Source organism: Papilio xuthus, unplaced genomic scaffold, assembly GCF_000836235.2.
Source record: "Papilio xuthus unplaced genomic scaffold, Pxut_1.1 DF824655.1, whole genome shotgun sequence".
Lineage (NCBI taxonomy): Eukaryota > Metazoa > Arthropoda > Insecta > Lepidoptera > Papilionidae > Papilio > Papilio xuthus.
The window spans coordinates 2,247,881-2,274,412 of NW_013533994.1; the positions used below are offsets into that span (position 1 = coordinate 2,247,881).

At 32.0% G+C, this 26,532-nt stretch overlaps 1 protein-coding gene across 2 annotated transcripts in view; it reads left to right on the forward strand.

Annotated features, from left to right (window-relative positions):
* The first annotated feature begins 7,547 nt into the window (after positions 1-7,547).
* The window catches only part of LOC106127749 (BDNF/NT-3 growth factors receptor), a 33,156-nt gene continuing 14,171 nt past the window's right edge, over positions 7,548-26,532 (forward strand). Inside the window, exon 1 of one of the 2 annotated variants that reach the window (XM_013325980.1) lies at positions 7,548-7,976. In XM_013325980.1, coding sequence (XP_013181434.1) covers positions 7,917-7,976 — 60 coding nt within the window. In that variant the 5' untranslated portion in view covers positions 7,548-7,916. The remainder of the gene's footprint in view (positions 7,977-26,532) is intronic. The other variant, XM_013325979.1, reaches the window with a different exon arrangement.

The window sequence follows — 26,532 nt, forward strand, 5'->3', positions numbered from 1 at the left end:
ATTTGAAAGCAGTCACGCACTCGCGGATCGCCAGCGGCCAACAGACTTGCATACGGTCATAATAACAGGAAACATTCGCTAGGTGCCAAGTTCTATGGGAAACATTTGTACTTGACTCACACGAATTGGACTACACAATTATGTGAATCGACATTTAAATGACATAATTTAAAATATTTCTTCGCTTTATCGTCTGCAAAGTTGAGCCAATTTCGTGGGAATACTCAAATAAGAAGTAGTTATGTATATTTTAGGTTATTCGGCGAACCACCCTTTTCATATTTTAGATAGAATAAATTTTATGAAAAGCAGAAAGATATTGAGTTTAATTCAAAGAAACGAACACAAATATATGTATAATAACAGTGTATATATTTTAGAAAAATCAAGTCGTTACCATAATTTTCTGTTTAAACGAGCTATAGTTAGGAACCGTGGCATGTTAAGTGTGACAAATTACTCGAATTGTTATCATATCTTTGTGGTTATAAAACTGTAAAAATGATCAGTCATAATATTGTGTGCCTGACTACGTAAACGTTCCATCTTCCGAATAAGGGCAGAGATAACTCTATATCTTAGTGAAGGAAGCCCATATTTATGGATGCTGCACAAAGGTTAGTTTACATATTTAACCTTAAAAGGGTCGTCTTTGTTTTTTTCGATAAAAATACAATACGTCGTATGTTCGATGTTAATTTTATTGTTTTTTGATGCCATCGATTTTATTCGTCTGTTTTATGAGGTTATTGAATTTATAATAATTGTATAACTTAGTCGTATGTAGTTTACATGTACATTATTTAAATCAAGTTTTCTTAGTTAGCAAAATATGTTGATTATTAACAAATAAATATTGTCTTTAAATATGTTAGGTTATCACTTACTGATATTAATGTAAATATTTTGTTTACAAATATTCATGGCACTGAGATAATTTGTAGTAATATATGAAATCTAATGAGATGTAATTTGTATAGCAAAGGGGCAAGGACACGGTATACAAATTGCTTTGAATAATTAAACATGTGAGTCGTGATTCGTTTCACGCATTTTTATCGAATACACCGTAATATTTAAATTGAGTACAACGATATCAAAGATTTATCGAGTCCCAGTTTATATGATTGACTACTAGATGAGTTTTGTCAAACTCAGAGACGTGTTTACAGATAAGAATTGTAGCGTTACAATTGAAATATTTATTAGAATTTTATTTTATTGTGTTGATGAATATTTAATGAAAAATGTTACTTTTAACTCATAAGAAGTTGAATATAAGGGGTAATGCTCAAGTACACGAGTTAACGTTTTATTTATAAAAGGAACAGGAAGGGGGGAAAGAAGATAGGTGAAAGTAGTAGATGTAATTAAGAGGTCATGTAACTATGCTATATATAATGTATGTTCAAGTGACTACATATCTTACTAATATTATAAATGCGGATGTTTAGATGGATGAATGGATGGATGTTTGTTTGAAGGTATCTCCGGAACGGCTGCATGGATCTCGATAAAATTTGGCATAGATGTAGAACAGAATCTGGAAGAACACGTAGCCTACTTATTAATTTTCTTTTAATTCAGCTAGACAAAATGTATTGATGATAAATATTTTAATCTACACACAATCAGTTCGAAACAGACATGTGATAGGAGCTGGTCATAATTGAAGCTGTGAGTTCTGCGACACAAATAACCAACATAACTCGTCTTTAGGATGATAAATACTAAATAACAAATCGTTTTCCAGCATTGACAGTGCAGGTAATGGGTGCCGGCGTGGTGGTAACCATTCAAAAGATTTATTGCCCTCTTAAAATATGCCGCGGCACGCTTGCCATATAGGCGTGTGCAAATTAAATCATGACTATTTCAACTTTATGCAGCTTTCTCTCTTAAAATGTTGCATTCTAATTAATATTACTTTTGTTGTTATTCATTAACAGGTGTTATATTTTCATACAAAAGAGCTAGATGCTTCTGCGAAATGTGCAAAGAAATGTTTAATATAATATTCCATTTTATTAAACATTTTATTTGTATTTTTGTTTTTAAAGTATATAACATTTTAGGTATATTACCAAAGTTTCAATAGGGTCGTCCATTCGTCAATATTACATTTCATAGAACTCATAGTATTGGAATGTTTAAATTAAAACGAGCAATTTAAAAGATAAAACGAAATAAGAACGTGTTTTTTTCTTTCATCGAAATTGTAGATACTTCACCTGAAACAATACCTTAATCAAAGACTTAAAGCTTTTTAATTAAGCATTGCTTATTAAATAGTTTTTTTTATCTGACAATATAAATTTATGATGACGTTACATATTAATTCGAGCGAGCATACTATTTCCTTAAAGGCCGGCAACGCATCTGCAGTTCCTCTGGTGTTGCAGATGTCAATGGGTGTCGTTGATCACCTCGGTGTTCCAGCGGCTCGTTTGCCCTTTCTTTAAAAAACAATTACAAACATATACAAATAAACATTACATCAAATTTAAAATAACTTTGACTAAACTGATTTTCTTTATGACGAACTCTAAGAAACCTGAAGTGGATCTCCCGTCCGCCATATGGACATCCTTACTGAATTATCTTTGATCTCGGCACAACGGAGGATGTAGGTATGAAATAAGCGGAATGCGGAATTTTAATGCGGAATAATTATTTATAATGAATTAAAATAAACACCCAAGAGTCTAACCGTAATATAAATATAAAAGAAACTCGTGTTAGTTACACTATTTATAACTCAAGAATGGCTTTACCGATATGGATGAAAATTGGTGAGGAGGTAGCTTAGAGCCAGGCGACAGATACTATTTATTCATTTTTTTCGAATTTATGCCTTGAAGAGCTGCTTTTTATTTAACTTACTAATATTATATGCGAATATAATGCGAATGTTTAGATGGATGTGATGCGGATGGATGGATGGGTGTTTGGAGATATCTAGAACGGATTGCGATTAAATATGGCATACGTAAAACATAGTCTGAAAGAACACATAGGCTACACTAATTAAGTTTTTTATATATCCACGCGGACGGAGTCGCGGTCAACAGCTAGTGAACGATAAAAGAAAAGTTATAGAAGTGATCGAAAGTTTTTTAACAATTTATTTATTTGAATCAAAGAAAAATAGTGGCCTTTTTTCCTATCTTTAATTGTAATTTAGTTCAAAAATGCTATTGCATTAATTTAAAAAACAAAAGAATCATAATTCTTGCTGATAAAGTCGCGGAATCTTAGCACGTACTTTTTACTTTATGGATTTACAAGAAGCAACATAATCTGTGTATGCTTAGAATCATAAACACTTATACGCTAACATCTACATTGGAAACGTTCAAAGGTATTGATGAATAACTTATTGCGAATAATTTGACTTCCCAATATTCCGAGTAAATCTGTACTCAATTTGTGTTTGTTCATCGTAAGTCAATAAACATCATAGTAAAAGATTCTACTATTAACAGATAAGTTATACGCTTGCGAAATATCACGATAAATTAACGCATTTGCAGTAAATCTATCAACATAAATTTATTCATGCAATATATCAATTTGCTAAGTGAACACCATAAACGATGAGATTTGTTAAATGCAATACTCAAAGGTAACTAAGAACTTGAGGTTGCGTCGCCGCCTTTATGATATTGCTATTCCCAATCCACTTTGATTGCTTACGTAAATTTAATTAAACGTTTTATTGGCTCTTACTTGAATATAATATCTTGTATAGAAATTATCGATAATAAAATTAAAGTTATCTAAGAGAAATCTTCGTTAATGCAACTAATAAAAGTTAATCAGCGTCGTCCCGCAAAACGCCAAATCGTATTAAACACTTGCGTTGGTTACTGTCGGCTACCTAACCCGATAGTTTACATGAAGCCACTGTTACTACTAGCTTCTGTGCCATGCCAACTGGAGCCAACTTAAAAGACAATCTAAATAGTTAAAACAAAATACCCCAACGCCGATCATTTGAAGAATGGAGACTCAAAACACAGGTCATATGAACTCGTCCAGTATAACTTTTTTTAATCGACTGTCAGCGACTAAGTCTGCGCAAAATTAAAAAAAAAATGTTAATAGACTAGGTTTAATTCATGCCAAATTTCAGTGAGTTCCACGTAGCCGTTCTAGAGATAACATTAGTAAAATTAAGTTACTAAAAACCAAGTTTTAAAACAAATAGTGTATAAGAATCTTATAATTTATGATTGTAAAATTTGTGTAGAGTCTCGACATGGCATGGCCGGGTCTGAATGATTAAGTGACGTTTTAGGTTGATTTATTGATGAAGTGGCTGATGTAGCAACAATGCGGCTCTCTGTTGTATCGTGTATCTAATTAAACTGCATTGTGCGATGTGATTTGATGATTAATGGATAGCCCGACGACCCCATACATTCGATGTATTAATTTGTTATTCATTTGTTTCATCAGATTAACTTTTATACGAATACAGTTTGTTTATCAGTATCTAGCTGTCGCCAGCGACTCCGTTGAGGCGGTATTAAAAAAAAACTTAATTAGTAGCCTTTGTGTTCTTCAAAGCTATATTCTATATGTATGCCAAATTTCATAGAGATCCGTTCAGACATTCTGGATATACCTTCAAAGAAAAATCCCTCCATCCATCCATCTAATCGTTCGAATTTATAATATTAGTAAGATGAATAATCTTGCCTCTTAACGTTTCGAATATATCTGTACTGGAAATGAACAGGAATTTCTTAAGAGACGTTTAGTTAAATCGCTACCATCCTAGCTACCATTATCATGGTTTTCCATTAATGTTATTCACTGAGAATGACTTGAGAATTGCAATAGGGGAGCATGTAACTAACTTGATCGGAGGCGCGTTATGAAGGAGTTTTGTTCTGTTATTTATTTCCCGCGCTTTAATTTGTATCGCATTTGAACTAGCTGTACGTTAGCCTGTAACCACTGCGCTGGCCGCGCTAATCGACTTGTCAGTTTCAGTCGCGTTTAATTGAATGGTTATCTTTTACGTTATAATGATGGAAGAGACTTTTAATTTCTTTAATACTTATAAAGGAGTAGTAATATCTAGGTCGACGTTTCAACTGGCATGTTAAGATAATTTTAATTTATATTTAGAAGTGTTGCAAACATATAAATACCAATAGATTAACGATTTAGTTTTTTTCGTTTGTTTTATTAATCTTTTTATATATCTTGATGACCCAAAGAGGCGCGCTGCGCAGTGCCCTTCCCTCGCATCTGTGTAACGACGCGCAAAGTTAAGCCTTCAAGATATAAGAAAACTATAATATAAATAATTATCATCTTTTGTTAATTTATGAATAAATAAAATATTCGATTGAACCACAGTGAGTCTATGGCGTTATATGGAATATGATTGATCGCTTGAGATTAGAGGCTTCTTATGACATGATCTTAATCCACGAACTACTGATATGGAGTTGGTCATTTACCTTGTACTGAGTCATCCCATGGCAACCACAGATTGAATTTAACAATTATTTTTGATTTAATTATTCAAACATATTAAAAGATAGTCTTTGAATTAATCTCAATTAATCGACTTTTCCATGTAACAAGACTTTAAATATGTAAACTAGGAAATAGAAAACAAAAAAGTCTAGACTCTTCAAATACCGCATGTAAACCAATACTGCACAAACTGCGGCACTCTACCAAAGTACTGTCACGGATCTTTTATAAAGTTCGTCTCTTTCCAATCGGACTAGACATATCTTTAAACGTCAGCTTATCGTAGAAAAAACGTATCATCTGTTGTTTAATCAAATATTTTGATTAGTATAGAGCAAACCATCATTTTCCTTCGTTTCAAATCACACTTTAAATGAATTGCACAACCAACTGCTCACCTCAAAATTTAGTACATAGTTAAGGATTATAGGCTATCGCGAAATTATGGATCCTTTTAGTTTTTTATTAGTAGTCTGATTATAAAATGCCGAAGTAAACAATGTGTCGGTAACTGCTAAGATCAAGTACAATTTGTAAGCCGCGTCAATAGGAATGGACATTTATTACTAGCTCGCTTATAGTCATTAGCTTTTAGCGGAGTAAAGCTCTCGAACATTAAAACGAGCAGCGTCGTCCATTAACATGTAAGGCTTCCGATTTGATCCTAAAGCCTCCAGAGACTCTGCAAACTAATTGCACGGCAAGTTGTAATGTAAATACACAGTTTTATTGACTTGTTAGTGAGTCGCCAACTACATATCTACATACAAACTATGTCCAGATGCGTTTTGATAATATCAAAGCCACATTAAACTTATGAGCTGGTTATAAGACATCAAAATAATGTATTTTATTGCTTTGTCGTAAAAGCAGTTGTACATTTAGGTGCAAATGTTAAACACCTTTTTATATCTATGTGGCAGTTTTAATTTACTTTAATTGTCTGATTCATAAAATGAATCTTAATAAAATGAAACATTTTATTTTAAATATCAAGTCTATGAGCAACGGTCACTTCGCTATTTCAGCGATTTCGGGTTGCCGCTTGCTCGTTTGCCACCTTATGATATAAAAAAAAAAGTTATTTTTTATTTTAATAAAATGTATTGTAGCCATAACAACTTATCCCTAGGCTATCCCAGAGAAGACTAAGTTTCTAGAAGGTTGTTTTTTATGTCAGTGGAATCTGTAAAATATTTTTTTGGGTTAATAAAAATTTATCTCTCGATTGTACATTGGCTTATAGCCTTAGCAAAAATAGAAATATCAAGAACGAAATTCAATTTAAGCTCACTTTCTTATTGTCCAATCCATTGAGTAATTCTTTTTATACATTCCTAGATATTAAAACGTAAGGATTATTCCTCAGAGATTGAATTCCGATAGTACAGTGAGGTACATAAGTATAAAAGTAAAATAAAAGTTGAACTGTCAAAAGAGATAAATGCTAGATAACTGATATGTATGTTGCACGCTTGCTTGCTGCTACAAAGCTTCCTATTAAAGGCTCGGACACTGTAATTATATTACCTGTCTGCAAGTGATAATTCTTCCAGAGATCGTCCCTATTTGATCAGATAGGGATATAATAAGATTGTAATAAATGTTGTAATGCCGTGCAAACAGACCGTGCGTTAACATTTCATCTGTTCGAAATATTATCTGTACTCCAACTATACTAATATTAAAAAGATTTTATTGTTTGCATTGAATTGGTTTCGAAACTACTGTATTGATTTGAAAAGGTTTTTTACTATTGGCAACACTATCCCCGTGTTGTGATGTGACACAGCTTATAATTAATAATAGATTTATTTTTAAATTTCGCGTGAAAGAAGTCGCGAACAATTCCTTTAATTAATATTATAAATCTGTTATTTATATTATACTATTTTTTATTAAAAATATTTTCTTAGAAATTACGTAAAAAAGACGTAATGTGTTAGATTAGATGGCCTATCACCCTTGTTATTCTAGGGCGGGTTGTTAGTGCTAGTAAAGGATAATTAAATGGGGTAAGCAGTGATTTGTCCGGGCCGTGGGGCGCGGGACGAGTGGGCCGCGGCGGCGAGACCAGCGCGTGCTGTCGTGAGGCGGGCGCAGGATGAACACTCCGTCACTTACCCGCCGCGTAGCGTGACGCATCTCGTAGCTCCGCACATGTCACGTCGTAATCGCATACGACTTTTAGCGACAGCGTGACAAATGCCCGCCAAAATCTCTAGTGACTGATTATGTGTCAATTTTACAATAAGCGTTTGAGTGTATATAAAATATATTACAGTGATTGTGCACAATTTTTAGTAATGAGCGTAGTTCACTTTTAAAACTGTTTTAAAGATTTGTTGATTGCTGTTTTATTTTGTGGATTAAACTATTTTTGTGATGCACTATGAGTACGTGGTAAGAAATTATAAACAATGAATATCAGAGTGAAAAATCACGTTCAATCTACTGAGAAAACAAATAGGAAGCGAAGGGTAAGTGTTAAACTTTTTTATGTGTATTGTAATAACTAAAAAAATCTATTGGATTCCTATTAATAAGAAAAATCTTTGGTCTGTGTTCTGATTAGAAAATCTTATCTTATCTTTAAAAATATTTGTATTTTTTTTATCGTTATTTAATTTAAAAGATCGTAATAACGACCAATTCTAAATGTCTGAAAGATCTCGCGATTAATTGGGCTATAGAATAATTTTATATTTTCGAAATAATTTAATTTTATGACATTTGAAAATAATTTTATTAATTAAAATAGCAGTGTTTGCTTAAATTACGTACTAATTTACCTTTATTTCACCGTCATTTTAGCGTCAGCAACTAATATAAAATACAAGGAAGTCTCGAATTTAAATAACTACTACGTTAAAACAATGTAATTAATATTATAAATGCGAATGGATCGACGGGTGGATGTTTTAAGCTATCTCCAGAACGGCTAAACGGATCTCGCTGAAATTTGGCATAGATGTAAAACAGTACATTTGCTACTAATTAAGTTTATTTTATTACACGTGGAAGGAACCGAGCGACATCTAGTTAATTAATACAAAGGTAAAAATAGAATTAATACCTTTAAATATAAGGGAATATTTTCATACAGGTAATGTAGAATTCATTTATATTAGCGTGGGCAATTATGTTTCACGTTGTAGTTATTAGCAGACGATTAAACTACGGACGATAGTTCAAAGATAAACAGTGCATTCTGGGATATAAACCTACAAAACTGGGGCCTAAAGTTATCTCGATATTATATAATATTAATATCAAATAGATTGCGTAAGAATAGTATACTCTGTACATATACATAGGAAAGTAATTAGCTTTAACTGTACAGTTTTAACTGAACAGCCGAACACAGTAAACATTCATATAGGGAACATCGTAATTGTCAATTTTGTACAGTTTTCAGTTTTGCCTACACATACATTTTAAATGTACAAGCCGACTGTTCAGTTACAACTGAAAGTGTGTGGACAATTTTAAATATGTAAGTGCTTTATTAAAATAATTAGTTCTTTTGAGTGAAAGGAGAATTTTAATAAACAATAATGATTAGTTTTATAAATGAAGTTTTCTTATGTTTTTGTTATTTACTGAAAATTATTTACTTTGACAAAGATAAAACTTTCCTTTATTTTCGTTAATTAAAATACTTTGAGTTTCATTGTTATGAAAAGGTTTTTGTATGATTTGTTAGACAACCAACCTAGCATTAAAATCTTTATTTAACTAATTTAACAAATACAACTAGTTATAACTTTACTTAAAGAAGTTAAGAAAATATAAATTATACCTAACTTAAGAGAAAAAAAAAACAAATTCTATTAATTAATAATTAATAATTAATAAATACATTGGATCTTTTTATCATGAGCTTATTAAAGAAAAACAAGTTTTGTTTTTCATAACTTTACATACAAGTAAAACGGATACGCGCGTTCATATAATTCGATCCGGATTTTTGTTAGATTTATAATAAATTTCAATAAAATTTCTTCCGTGTAAACTAAAGTGATAAACAGTTGTTATTGTAAGATAATGGCATCATTAGTAGAGGCTACTTAATTTCGATTCCTGATGGTCTTAGTCAACATCCAAATATAGCTGCGTGTTATTAGAATTAGTTCCATTCATCGGTTTGTGTTGATCTAGTGGCACAAATATCGATTTGTAATCGATTTGTAATCGATATTTGAGCTTTTTATTGATTAAATGATCGACATTTATTTTCATTTTATAATGCGAAATTATCAGTAGAAATCGCTTTCATATGACAAGTAAATGTATGGCTATCGCACCTCTAATATAGGCGCCGTAAAAATTAAAAATTCTTGGCTTTTCCTTAAAATTAAAATTAGTGAATTAATTAATTAGATATTAAGGGATATATCCAGCATTTGGAAGACAAAAACTGATGATGGTGATAATAATAATGAAGTAAATGTTAAAGAACTATAGACTTGTCTTAATTACACTAATAATATGTTAATTTTTAACATAAAAATTACTTATATCCTTCTTTATTTTTGTCTTATTTTAGTCTCCGAACATTGTATACACATTTATGTGAAGACGCTACAATTTCAAAGAACTAACAGCTTAGCCTAATATGTTATTTGTGAGCTAACCCTAGCAACTATCGTGTTCATTACAATTCAAAATCTGAATAGATGTTTCCTAGCCTTGGAGAATGCAATAACTTCATTTGTTTGTTTAGGAGGAGTACATTTTAACACGAGCTTGTTAAAACTATAAATCATTGCATTCAAAATGTATTCAGTGCTCGTAGAATTATTGTGAATGTCTCTTTTTCAACTCGTCCAAACATAATATTTCAATATAGATTATTTGATAGCGTGATATAAAGTTATAAATATTCTAAGATTATGAGTATTAATACATTTCTTAGTATTTCTTTCTTAGTGCAAAGAAGGTGTTATATATTTTATCAGAATTTATATAGGCAGAAAATTTCTCCTTAAACGTTTGCGGAGCTTTTTCGCATCTACCGAAACATAGTTTTTAATCTTAGACAGATAATACAATGCAATTAATTAGTAATAGAAAAATCTGCCCAATTAATTATTCGTATGAATATCGTACAGAATAACAGAAATTAAACTTTGTTTAAATTATAAATTGTGCGATCTTTCCAAGTGTCGTGTGGGCATTGATCTGTCCGTCCAACTGTCCTTCCTACTAATCTCTCTATTATATTAAGGGACAGGTTAATTAATAAAGACACATTTTCCCCTTGGAATGTAGCAAATTAATGTTTTACAAGAATTGTATGTTTGTATATAAGGGTACTTATATTTGTTTATGTATTATTTAGCTTAATCTTACTAATATTATAATTTTTTTATTATATCATAAGGTGGTAAACCAGCGAGCGGCCACCTGAAATCGCTGAAATAGCGAAGTGACCGTTGCCCATAGACATACTCAATTACATATGCGTTGCTTCCCTTTAATCGATGGAGGAGAGGATGCACAGAAAGAAAACATTTCCATGCATCCTCTCATCCGGAAAGTCCACTTCCACTTCCCATCCTTTCTTTATAAGAAAGTAGGGTAGGAAGGAAAAGGGGACTAAATTATCCGGGACTCACGCTCATCAGACGAAACGCAGAATTGTTTGCACTTGATGCGTGTTTTCTGTGTGGTCGTGGTATTTCACCGGGCGAGCCGGGCCAATTCGTGCGAAGATGTTATAGCGGGCTCTACCACTGTACAAAATGGGAATGTTTGGATGGATGGATATTTATTAGAAGGTTTCTCCAGAACGACTGCATGGATCTCGATGTTTGGTACTCAGTTTGGAAGATTACCAAAGCTACCTATTATCCTGGAAATATGTACGTTTCCCGTTTGATTTACATTTATAATGGCGGCAATGGTTTCAAAATCTAAGTAAAATAATACTAAAGTCTCCTAAAAACATAAATTTAATTTAGAGACAATAGAATTAAAAACAAGAAGCTAGCTTGAAATGTGTCACGTACAGAACGTTACAAGCAAACCTTTCGACCAACCGCCGCGTTTCTTTACATATTTCAATAATGTAAGAAATGTAATAAAATTTATTGTATCATTATCAATAAACTTACATCGATATTAAACTTTAAACATCTATGTAAAGGCCATCAATAAAGACTCAAAGTACGATTTCTAAGATAAGATTCAAAAATGACTATTTATTACTCACATATACAACAGCAACGAGTTACCTTATGACTGGAAGTGCCATTGTCAACATGAGATCAACTCGTAACAAAACACATATAAATTCCCTTTCTATAATAAAAACTGCACGCGCCTCTAAAATGTTTATTTTGTAATATCGTTTCTATATAACTTAGAATGCGCAATATATTGTCATATATCTACTTAATCTTAACTTAAAACTCACTTTATTCCTGTAATATTACTTTAATATATTAAAGAATTAAGGTTTTGTAGTATATTATCAATATAAAACATGAACATACATTTTGTGATGGTTCAAAAATGTTTACATCTTTATTAGTCTTAATTTCTCAAGAAATAAACACTCACATGCATAATGCCATCCACATCGATGTGATTCGCTAGACTACAGAAATACCCTATTAGAGATGGTGGTAGAGATTCCGACCTTCAGGAACGACGAAAAGATGCACAGAGTAAGATGGTTAATTTCGCAATAAATTGGTATATAAGATTTTTCAGAATGTCTTGTTAAGCGATTACGCAATCAATAAAAATACTTTGACAATAGATTTCTTAATTGTAAGAAGTTATATCTAGATAGATTAAATATAGAAAATGGGTCATGCCATAAAAAAAATCTTTCTTCGTTACTTTGGTTGATAAGTGACTTTTATATATTCTTCTTCTATAGCCTCTTCAGTCTTGAAGGTTGGCTGATAACTTGGAATATTATATAATTGTTATGTATTAAATATAACAATTATATATAACAGGTAGCTTTCGAGTAATCTAGTTTAGCGCGCATCTTCAATGTATTGCGTATCTCGGTTGCATTGTAGCCGGGAGTACCGTTGAACGTAATTGCCTGCTAAGGGCAAGGCGCTGCGCTTTCTCGTTGGACTATGACTTGTGCATTCTGCGCCAATACCGTCTCCGTTACTTTACTTAATCCGTAGAAAGTTTCAATAAATCATACTAATATTATAAATGTGAATGTTTAGATGGATGGATGCATGAATGTTAGTTAGAAGCTATCTCCGGAAAGTCTGCATGGAGCTTGCTTAAATTTGGCATAGATGTAGAACATAGACTGGGAGAACAAATAGGCTACTGGTTAAGTTCTTTTAATTTAACGTAGATGGATTCGCGGGCGAAAGCTATTATTTAATCAAAGTTTTGTATGTTACAAACAACAAGTATTTATGGATAAAATCTACGCAGTCTTCTCATAAAGCTGTCAATTTCTTACTAATATTTTAAATATTAAAGGCAGAGATGAATTCATTGTTTAAACAAAAAATATTTTCCATAAATTAACAAAAATGTAATAAATTTGTTGCTTGATGATGAAGTTTGTAAGTAAGTTTTGTTTTCCCGCAAAACAGATTCGTTTATAGTTTGTGTTTCCGAAATACTACACAAGCATTCACATCCTGATTATTGACGGAACTAAATTACGTTAGTCAATGTTATGATTATGGGTATTATAATAAACAAAATAATTAACTTCTAAAATATTTAAACATTTAAATATTTATCTACATTACGCAAAAAATTAAAAGAATAAACAAAGTAAACCAAAAATATGATAGAAAAGTCACTAAAAAATTCCATGTCAAAATTTTCTCATAAAAACACTAACAATTAATTTCTTGTGGTTATACAACTGCATTGCCTCCAATAAAATAAAAAATATTACCCATATCAAAACTTCAATTCAAGTTTATTATTATAACGAAGTGACCTCTGACCTTAGGCGGCGTTATCGTTAAAACTAAACTACGAAATTCTACAAGAATTAGAAACATTCATGAACAAAACATGACGTAATATCCATTGAAGATAGCCGCGTGCAACTGAGTTTCCTTAATCAACATCCTAACGTATTCAGAATTGTTGTAAATATAATTATTACGTAGACGTTATAAGGGCAGCTGTACACAGACAGCTTCATGCAGGCGCGCTGCTAGCATAATCTCACTGGTGACAAAACTGCGGTGTATGCGGTGCAAGTCAAGCAAATCGTCGACTGGTTGAAGCCATCTGTGTATTTTAGCCCTTAGTTGTTTGCTGCATTTCTTCATCTGCAATTAATCTTGAAAGAAGCGATGATTGAGTTAGTAGGTACGTGTTAACAATACTGATACAATCACAAGATCCTTTGAGTAATAGACGCTGTTCCATAAATGGCGATATACATATCTGCAACTATTTTAGTATTTTAAATGGTTATGGGAAACTAGCTGTGTCCGTAGTGTTTTGGGTACAATTTGGTTATGAGTCAGAAAATGTCACAACAGCTCTACTATTTTGTGTCTTGTTGCAAAATTATAAAACTTTCACATACCTAATCATCTTATATATAAAATTCTCGTGTCACAATTTTCGTTCCCATACTCCTCCGAAACGGCTTGACCGATTCTCATGAAATTTTGTGAGCACATTGAGTAGGTCTGAGAATCAGCCAACATCTATTTTTAATCCCGCGCGGACGGAGTCGCGGGCGACTGCTAGTATTTCTATACAAACTTTGATCCCCTATTCCCTATCGTTACATTATACCCTTGAGTGTAAAACATATGTCAAAAACGTATGTCAAATTACCAGTCTAAACAATAAGTTTCAACTCGTGTTAAAAAGTTCTGTCGTTTTGACGTGAAAGCGCGACAGACAGACAGAGCCACTTTTACATTTATAACAGTAATAAGGATTAAGGTACATATGAAAGTGAAAATAAATGAATTTCATTTGAAATGTATTGGTAAGTGTTATGAATGTAGGAATCTAAATTCATATTGATGTACACGTTTTATAAACACGTGTCTAGATATACAATAAGAAGTGTGGGGGCGCCCTCCCTCCTGATTGAATGATGACCGGTAATATGCAGCTGAAAGTGGCTAAAGAAAATCGTTGAAACAATGTTACACGAAAGTAATGACCTTAAGGAAATAATATTTTTTTATCTCATGTTATGTTTGGGGATTTCCAAGATTTTTTTGCATTGACTACGTATATTATTTTTATAGTTGTTATCTGTATCCTTAAATACAAACCTTGCTAGTAACGACATTATTCACATCCTAATTATTTCATACTAGTTGTCGTTCGCGATTTAATTAGAAAACTTAATTAGTAGTGTGTTCCTCCAGGCGGTGCCAAATTTCATGCAGCTGTTATGGACATACCTTCAAACAAATATCCATCCATTTAAACATTCGCATTTAAAATATTAGTAAGTTTTTTTAATGGACAGCAGGCAAAAACATCATCGAATCATTCGTATGCAGGATTCTAATCCACAATCCAAAGCGTAAACCATAGACTATCTACCTTTTCGGTTAAAACGCGTAAACTCTATAATATTTCTGGTAAAACACTTTTTCTCACGTAAATGTTACAATTAAATATTATAATATAATAGGTGCTACTCTAATGTTACATTCATTTAATGTTTTCACAAATTTTCTTACAATTCACATTCCCCTGTCGACTCAATTTCGGCTTTGATCTTGTAGAATAGAATAGGGACTGATCGATGTTTTTATTTATTGCTAGTCTTTATATATTTGATATACATTGTGATACAAAGAAAACGTTGTACTGAAAATAGCAGACATTAATAGCATCGGATGTTTCTCGAACCGGCGATGGTCGGATTATGTGATAAGTGTGCGGGCCCCGGGCGCGAGGACCCCTCGTGTCCGGTGCCCAGTGCGTTCGCTATCACTCGATTTATTTTTAGATAATGTTCTTTGAGTATTACATCAGGTCTTGTTTGTCGTCTAACAAAGCTCCAAAGCCGCTGTCATAATTTAACAGGATAATCAGACAGAGCAAACAGATTACAAAGCGAACGCTGTTATCACTTCACAACTGACGTTTAATGACGTTGTACATTTTATCACGACGTCGGATCTCTGACTTCCAGAATGGTTTATCGTAAGAAATACAAGTTTAGCTCACGGCAATGCTTAAAGCTTAGATAATTTTATGGAATAGATAATACTAACCACTTACTTTAGTATATTGTTGCGAAATTGTAACTACTAAATTAACAATTATTGTATTTTATAATAAAATCACATTATGTAAAATTATATCAAAACACCCTTTATCTCACGATTTTATATGATTCATACTAACAGTGGTAGAGCCCGCTTTAACATCTTCGCACGAATTGGCCCGGCTCGCCCGGTGAAATACCACGACCACACAGAAGACAGGCGTGAAGTGGAAGCAATTCCGCATTTCGTCTGATGAGTGTACGTCCCGGATGCCTAATTTAGTCCTCTTTCCCTTCCCACCCTTTTTCTTAACTTTTCGGATGAGTGGACGTGGAAGTGGACTTTTCGGATGAGAGGATACATGGAAATGTTTTCTTTCTGTGCATCCTCTCCTCCGTCGATTAAAGGTAGACAACGCATATGCAATTGCGTATGTGTATGGGCAACGGTCACTTCGCTATTTCAGCGATTTCAGGTGGCCGGTCGCTCGTTTGCCACCTTATGATATTGATTACCACTTCATGATTTCACATGAATGAATTATAATACATTTATTTATATGATTTTGTTTTTTAAAATTGGGTGTTAATTAAATTATTAATTCGTATCTCTAATAAATAAATAATTTATAAATAATATAAAATACATCTAACAACCGTTAACTGCATTTCGTGAGATCCATATTAAAAGCGAGAACCTAATCTACGAATTATCGCTTATAGAACACATCCGAAAATTATGGTGGGCATCTATCAATTTCTAATTAACATACGCCTACATTTAAACTATTTTACAACCATTAATGTCTTGTCTTGTATCTTAAATCAAGCACTGAATAAAGCTTATCATATGATCAATTAATTAAAGTCAAGGTGGTCCAGGTTTTTAACGAAGGAGTTGTTAAGTCTGTGTTTATCATGTTTATAGTTTTTTAGCTCAATATCGTAGATACCAAAATCTTTCAAGTAAAACACAGAACTGTCTAACAGTAGCTACCCTTTACAAACATTCGTAGGGCATCCGTAAAGGCATATCAAGACGAGCACAACCCACAGTAATGAATATACAATACTGTTACTCTTTATCTTCCCATTTATACGAAATTACTAAAAAAGCAATAGGTCAATGGCCTCTATGTATAGAGACGTTCCTCTGTGTGCTTAAGTGTTATAAACTTTAATTATAGATAATATTGAAGCTTAGCTAAGCTACTTCTTCATAGAGTAACTATTGGTTAAAATTAATTGTTTTATTTAGGTAAAATATCTTATTGAGTTGTATATATTTGCGTTTGAGTAAGTGAGTAGTTGGTGAGATGGGCGGGCGGCGCACGGAGATAGCGGGGTCACGTTCCTAAGATAAAACGCGAGATAACGACGACGTCTTCACTGCACGATGTTCTCTCACTACACATCTTATTATTTGGAATCGGTTACCAATCGTATAAGGCAATATGATTTGTAAAAAAATGTTTGTAAGACAATTAGTTTAATGAAAATAAACGTGGTAAGGAAATTATAATGTTTAACATGACATATCAAATGTGTTTTGACAATGTGGATGTTATGGAGTGTCGGTGGCTCAGTGGTCAAGCACTTGACTTGCAATCTGCAGGTTCTGGGTTCGAATCCCGCTATGTACCAATGTGTTTTTCGATTTTCAATTTACATATGTACATTTATCCGACGTTCTTACGGTGAAGGAAAACATCGTGATGCAACCTGCACATATCTGAGAAGAAATTCAAAGATATGTGTGAAGTCAAGCAACCCGCACTTGGCCAGCGTGGTTGAATATGGCCTAATCACCCTTAACTTAGGGTAGGCTCCGAGCCCCTCGGTGGGGACGTATAATGAGCTGATGATGATGATGATTTGACAATGTAAGTCGGGAGAAAAAATAAGTTATAAGAAAAAAGTAGAAGGGAAATGAAGATCAATCAATTGATTAACTATACTCATTACATATATCTACCAAATGACCCTTGACTCTCTATAATTGATGACTTAGAATTAATTAAAAGGATGATAATCCTGTAGATTTATTCAATGGAAATATTATCCTGCGTTATCTATTTCAATAGATGTATGTCTATGGAAAGACAAGATGTAACATTAAGTCGTAAGAAAAGTATAACACACTAGTGGATAAAATAATACTTGTCTTTTTAATATTTTTTTTATATTATAAGGTGGCAAACGAGCGAGCGGCCACCTGAAATCGCTAAAATAGCGAAGTGACCGTTGCCCATAGACATTTGCAATTGCATATGCGTAGCGGAGCTGTGCATTGTTATTAACCTTTGAATTTTCACTTTCTTATCATTGTTCTAGAACATATTTTTATTGTTCTCAATTAAACATATTCATCGTGCGATGTTTTCTAAGATAAGCATATTGATTATAAAACATTATAATTAACATCAATGTGTGGGGTAAAATTATATATATGTAGAGACGCCTTGGGCCTTCCTCGACATGCATTTAACTAAAATAATAACCTATTTGGTATTAAACCGCCTAAGGTGAACTGTAATGCTTTGTAGTAAAACCTATAGATAATGTAATTAATTGTTGATTTTATCTAAATTATAAATGATTCAACACGATTCACTAGCCCAGTCATCGGCATACAATCATAGCATAAATTAATCTGAATACATAGGTTTAATAACAATTTAATACAATTAATCCTTTTTTATATACTCTTACTTTTTTTTATATACTCTACATAAAACCATATATTTCATAAATTTATTTTATAGCTTTATGCTAAACTTCAAGGTGCTATATATCGCACATGTAAACTTTTTTAGACCAAATTTTATTATTAACATACTGAAGAAACGAAAGCCCAAAACCACGCGTGCAAAATTGTGGGTAAAGGCTAGTATTAATAATTCATACAATTATTTATATATTTATGGAAAATATTTTTATACTCATAAATTATTAATTCTGATAAACTTTATCGTGTCATGTGAAAACCGTCTTCTGACTGGTCATTTAATAAATAGCTGTTTCGTTGACCCAATGCATACCTACCAGTATCCCGCTGCTGGCAACTACGAACACATTTGACTTCTAATAAATAAATTTAAAAATAAACTTTCTTAAATACAATGTTTTTACTCACAACTATGGCTACTTTAACCAATAGGAATGCTCAGTTTCTTATAATCAATTTTTTGTCTTCTTATCTGAAAGAGTTTTTTTTTCAAAAATATTAGCAGGGTTATTTTCTAAATTTACTAATATTTCTTTGACCATTAAAACTAAGCTCTATGCTTGTGCTAGGATATGGTTTACGACAATAGTCGAATGACGGGATTTGAACCCCCGACCTCGTGATCGGAAATCCGTACCCTTAACCAGGCTATTGACGCTTTGAAGAGTTGATTATTTAATTTGAGAAAAACTGTATAATTATAGGTGCAGATAAAATTAATAACCGTAAAATAGTCTAAAGTTCACAAAAAACCATGGTTACTAATATTATAAATAAGAATGTTTGGATGGATGGATGGATGTTTGTGAAGATATCTCTAGAACGTCATGGTACTTGCTGAAATTTGGCATGAATGTATAATAGAAGTCTGGAAGAACACATAGCGCGCTACTGCTAGTTAATTATAAAGATAACATAGGAAGTCTCTTGGAGTTGCGTTTATAATGGACACATTATTTTGAAATAGACATCGGTAATTGGCAAATAATGCGTAAGTGTCTCTTCCATAGATGGTGCTTCGTGACAAATATAGAAGATGGCTATCTCGTTAGTTTCAAGATATTATCTGCAAGGCGCGACGGCAAAAGTAACGTTACCGCAATTTCTATTTGATTTGTCTTGAAATCGCTTGTGCGATTCTCTCGATACTTGTTAAGTTTCTCTGAAATTCAATAGTTGTATATAAAAGCTAAGTTTTATTATAATAGTTGAGTTTTTTAAATTATTAATAGTGTCGTCAATAAAACGCTATTGAATGCAAAATATAATGAAATCGTAAAAAAATTGCTATCTAAAAACATATTTTTTCTTATATAACTAGTTGTCACCCGCGACTCCGTCCGCTCGTAGTTAAGAAAAACATAATTAGTAGTCTATGTGTTCTTCAAGGCTATGTTCTCTATGTATGCCAAATTTCATCGATTAAGAATAAGTCGAGTCAAGATCGAGTAGTAAGATTTCACAACTCCACTTAAATAGTTTATTATCCATCGAATATTAAAACATGTTTATTATGATAAAAAAAGCCACAGAATTTTTTATAAATCAAATGATAGAAAGTAGTAAAATACCAAGGAATTTTGTTTACATGTAGCTATGTAGTGGCATTCGTTGACAAAAAATCCCACGATATTTTGAATAACTTAATATTGGTTTCTGAGACCATTATTTTGATATAAAACATTTGTCATCCCTGTCATTATCTTCGAAAAACAGAGATAACAATATGTTTTAAACGTGGATTTTTGTCTCAGAAATTCTCAGTTAAATAAATTGATTTATCATAGATGTCTAAGATGCTTGAACCCGAACACCGATATATCCAGACATAAATATTCCGAATGCCTTTTTCTCGTTCAATGAGTGAGTAACGTCGAAACGTAGGCGAACATTAAATTTAAACAAACAACCTTTAATTTATCGATGCTCACTTAACAATAAGACTCCTACGCCTACAGTATTGCCTACGCGGAATAAAAAAAGACAAATGAGTAAATCTTTACACCTCTCGGTGAAAGAAGTACGCCTCATTGTTTTAATCTAATTTATTTTACAACAATAGAAGTTATTACCTTTTACTTATTGCATACTATTTCATCAAGGCTGTTATACATTTATCTATAACTATCAGTCACGCACAAGTCCTTCTGCGCGGATGTAAAAAAAAATCAGTAGTTTATGTGTTCCTCCAGGCTATGTTCTTCGTCTATGCCAAATATCATCGAAATCCAAGTAGCCGTTATGAAGATACCGTCTAAAACATTTGCCTTTAAAATACTAGAGACATTGATATCTTACTTCTTACTATAACTTACTAATATTATAAATGTAAATATTTCTGGATTGATGAATAGATGTTTGTGTGAAGGTATCTCCAGAACGGCTGCCCATGCATGAGATCCATATCTCGCTGGCATAGATGCAGAACATAATCTGGGAGATTACATAGACTTTAAGTGTTTTTTAATTCCGCGGAGACGGAGTCGTGAACGACAGCTAGTTCTAGATAGATGACTGACTAAATTTAGTGGTATTACGTCACTAAATTGTAAGCAATTTGGTACTCTTGTATTTAATTTCAAATACAAGTTACTTCTTATCTTGAAGTTCTGTACCACGAATTAATTCTTTCGAAATCACTTACCTAAACGTATTGATACAACAAAAAAAACTGGTTAGACAGATTTAATTATATTGGTCAAGAAAGAATAATGTTTCGTGCTAACTCACTGTCACTTTTGTATATTAAGTAAATGTACTGCCACTTTTTCTTACTGACAAATCTAATTAATATACAACAAGTTTAAATTCTTGTTGCCATATCGAAAATAATCGGTCGTAGAACCTGTTCGCGTCTATCAAACAACCGTCAGGAGATATAAAATCACTGATCACTCAAATTAAAATTCAACGTGTCTAACCGTGAGTTTCTGATACCAATATACCCTTTTAAACATAAACACACGTAATTGTGATCGCGATAATGACAGGGACGATATTGAAATTCAAATCCAAATTCAAAATTCTTTATTTCAGACAATAGAAAATAATATGATAAGTATATCCTTATAATATGTTACTAATATTAAAAATGCGAATATTAAATGGATGTATGGATATTAGAAGGTATCTCCGGAACGACTTAACGGACCTCGCTGTAATTTGGCACGGATGTAGATCATAGTCTGAAAGAACACATAGGCTACTTACTAAGCTTTTTTTAATTCCGCGTGGACAGAATCACGGGCGACAGCTAGTGTTTTATACGTTGGATACGTTTTATAAGGAGATTTTAGTCTCGGAAGCCCACCATTGGTGCGGTGATCAAACATTATTTATGATGTTGCCCGATCCAAATACCTTGTTTCGATTCGCTCTATTTGTAATTATAACAATTTTCGATAATTTATAACTTAGGTGAATTATTTATTAACTTAAATAAGCTGAGCAAATTAAATTACATTTTAATTAACAATTTGAATTTTTAAAAATTTTCCCATACTAAAGTAATATTTAACTATAACCAAGTACGGTTATAAATGATCAAGTCAAATCTTGGAACACACCCTATAAAGGTTTGATGTGATTAATGTGAACTATAATCATCCTAATTTATTATACAGTGTAATAAATTGGAAGCAGATTAATTAAATAATAGAAATGTAAGTAGAAATAGAAGTAATTTGTAAAACCCCTTCTCAGCGCTAATGCTTTTTTCATTTCGTTATTCTCTAGTTGTTGATTACTCATCAATTATTTAAAAGTTCTCTGATTTATTAAAATTCTATTCGTAATTGTTTTTAATAAGTGATGAAAAAATGTGTCAAAAATGAGGTTTCATAATTAAATTCAAATATGGCAGCTACCTCGGACAAAGAATTAGTTTAGCTATCCAAAGGGCGAACGCTGCCAGATCTTTGGGACCTTGCCTAAAGGTACTCCTTTTAATAATATATTTTAGTAAATTATTCGTTTTTAATATTTTATTTTATATCATATATTTAAGACTTATTAGATTATTTGTTAGTTTATTGTTAAATATAATAATTTTTATTTTAATAATGTAGTATAATAAAAGTATTTACGTTTTAATTCAAATTTAAATGCATTAGCATGGTTTTATTTCTCTAGCATTTTTTCACCCATTCATCTACTTCATATTATTATAAATGATTGACTTATTAAAAATAAATTATATGGAAAGCGTAAATTAAAAAAAAAAGATTTCACTGGATTTTTGATGTTCTACAAATGTAAAGACTTATTTTCCACATTCCTAGTGGCCGCTTTCATCATCCAACTATTTCGAAGCACTCAACATTGTTATGCGTTTTATGTTTTAATTATAAAAGTGATGTTTAATGGCTACGTGGTACAGCGGTTGAAGTATTTTACTATGTCGTGGGTTCTGAGTTTGAATTACAAGAGACATTTTAGTTTTCTTTTAAACTAGCTGTAGCCCGCGACTTCGTCCGCGTGGAATTCACAAAAATAGTTAAGCTATGTGTTCTACCAGACTATGTTCTACTTGTGTTTCAAATTTCATTAAAATCCGTTCAGCCATTCCGGAGATACCTTCAAAAAACATCCATCCATCCATTAATCCAAACATTCGCATTTATAATATTAGTAAGAAGTAAGATTAGTAAAATAATGCTTACAAAAGATATAAGTACATATATCGAAAAATGATAATTATATTCAATTTATGTTAACTACTTTAAAGATATTATATTTCAAGGAAGATGCAATCTGTCTTTCTTTCCTATCTTACCGCCAGCTACTAGAGAGCTATTCGCAATAATATTATATATTGGCTAAAATTAAGCAAATGGATTTAAAGTAACCTCTGATACGCAACGTTCTTTTGACAATAACTGTCTGATGGACATTTTGCCTTGAATAAACTCAGATTTGGGAAGTTATACTAAGATTTATTGAAAAATAGCACTTGTCAAAGAAAAATCCTTAATTTTATCATTTTCTATGATTTGAGACGGTCTCTATAGTAATAGGCGAGCGTGGTGAATGCTTTCTCGATGGTGTATCGCGCAAAAATAGCCAATATCGACGTCGGCGTTAATGTTAAGTGCTAGACGACAGTCGAATAAACAGTTCGCGGCCGGCTCAAGGGCGCACAGTTTTTTTGTATCAAACAGCCCACGCTTCAGGCCCACAATATTCGTGTACGCTGATACAAGAGCATTTACGTATATACGATCATTCATTGATAATATTAATATTTAAGCCATACTTTGTTTTTATCCGCTAAACCTACGTCAGATTCACATTTAAACTAAAAAAAAAGTGATTGTTCGTGTTGTAAATATTTTGTACTAAATATAAAGTTTAAATATTTGCATATAAATCATAGCAATGGGATTTTTTTTAATTTTCGTATTGATTTTGATTGGATGGACGTTAGTTACGATGCGATGGACAAATTGCCAATTATTCGTCTACTACACAATTTGATGATAGTTCGTCGAGTGCCTACTCCGATTTTGAAGTTTTTAATTATTGTTTGACAGTAAACATAATGGTTACAGAGAAACTTTTGTTTTTTTCACAAACGATAATGATATTCCTAAATATATTTTAAAGTACCTAAATTAACAATCTATCAGTGACATAAATATTTTTTGCAAAGGTATACTTTACTAGGTAGGTATAAGGTATATATATATAATATACACTATATTCCGGATAAACCTACGTCATTGAGTCACATCGATGTCGGTGTTGAAATCGCGTCTGAAAAATGTTACAAAAAATCTGTAACCATTTTGAACAAACACAGCTTTGTGTAAGGCTAAGCTGGATATAAGTAGGGCAATAAGGACACTATTAATTCCACCCGGATCGGGTTACCAATGACACGTTTATTTATAACTGCGCAATACTATTCAATGCTACATAATTAAGTCCAATTAAACAATAAAGCTTAACATATTTGTGAAACAATCAGAACACTTTAAAGGCGTAAAATATTTCTTCTTATTTTTAATTTAAAATAAATAACGAATTCTTAATTAAAGGGATTCATTATTTCAAAGAGTATTTAGAAACTTAATTAATTACAGAAATTTTACAAAAAATAAAATTCACAATAATTGACATTACTTCGATCAATCTGTTACGTAATCAAAAATGGAATCGTTGAGATAAATCCCGTAATATTTTACGTATCGTTTACCTAATTTTGTCAAATATGTCACGTTTGTGTAATCTATCAAGTAAATCCACACGTTTCTTACTAGGCTTACCTAGACATTAAATATTTCGCAAAATAAAACCATATCAGTATGCTTTCAATGATTTTTTTCAATAAAATTCAAAGAATTTATTTTCCATTACAATGCTTTAAATTATTGTGGGATTATCTTTACAAGAAAAATATTTTCTTCTAATAGAAAACATTGTATTAATATTTTAGATAAATACTAGCTATCACACGCGACTACGTCCGCGCGATAAAAAAATAGGTAGTAGCCGATTCACGGACCTACAAAATGAGTATGCATAAAAAAAATTATAAAAATCAGTCAAGTCGTTACGGTGGAGTATGGTAACTAACATTGTGACCCGAGAATTTTATGTAAGACCTACTACTAAAACACTGCTTAATTACTACTTATAAAGTTTTCATTCATAGAATGTTATAACCATAACCATATCCTACCAATTATTTCAGACATAAAACAAATGCAATCGTATTATATATATTTAATTTCATAATTTACCAAGTGTCTTGTGCACTGTTGTTCTTGGTGTTACACGTCATTAAATCAAAGAAATGAATCGCGTGCTTGCACCGCATCTGCGTTTGCGCTTTAACAAATTATTATCACTTTGGGGTCGCAGCATGCAGCGTGCCTGACACTACGTCTGACCCTCGCTTCCAACCGTATCATGTTTCCGCCGCAGTTGCAGCGTCCAAAGAAAGCTTGTTCGATCCCACACGTTTTTAAATCAATGATTTATCACTTGTCCGAAACTCCAACGGCTTAGTCAGCGATTACTAATTTAAATTCACTTTATAAAACGATACAGAAGATCGTGGAGATATCGGAAGACGGTGGATATATCAGTATCTTTATCTCATTTTTATTCTTATGGAGAAAATTATTGTCTAATTTTACAATCAATATATTTATCATGCCCTCTTGAAATATTAATTTCAATAAAATTAATTCGATTTCGCATCCCTATTTTGCATTTTCTATCCTTTAAACACTACAGTTGTAAATTGTTAACTACAAAATACCTAAATTCTTAAATAATTTGTAAAATTTACTTTCCATTCTAAGAAAACAAATCGTGAAGACAGTACAATAGCTAAAATTGGTAATTGGTATACTATAATACATCATTATACGAGATAAAAACCGAGTAAGTTAGCTAAAGTCCGCTTCTAATTTGTCAATTTGTCTAATTACTTTGCCGTCTAACAACTCATTTTTCAGTTTAAAACAAACGTTAAATACAATAATATTTATGATGTTTAACGCGTACTTACTAAAATACGTCTTCAAATATATTGTTATACCACTCTTAATACAGACGAACATTTTTTTATACTGTATATACTATGTTTCAATTGAGTTGTTTTGGCAGTGAAAACTCACAGTAAGAAAGTTCAACGTCCTTACGTACTCGTTTAATAAAAATAAAGAATTGACATGACATTTATATAAATATGAATATCAATTTCTGTAATTGAAAGTAAGAAACTGAGTAACAAGAAAGAATTCTTAAATGAATAAAAATAAAAGCATTTCTAAGAGTTCTATTTCATTCAATTATACTCGAAATTGTATTTTTTTGCTCCTAAAAGTTATTGATATTATTAAAGATATTCATGAAAAAGAAAAATTGAAAGGCGTTATCATATTTATAAATAAATTGAACCTTGTAAAGCGTTCAATATATCCACTCACGGTTGATCCAAACATTAGATTAGGTGACGTTTTGTTTATGTTACGAAACCACTCATTTTGTAGACAGCGGGCAGACGTCTCACAGGTACAACCGTGACTCACATACTTTATGGTTATAACTATTAATTTGTATCGTAAGAAATCCATAGCAATCAAGCACA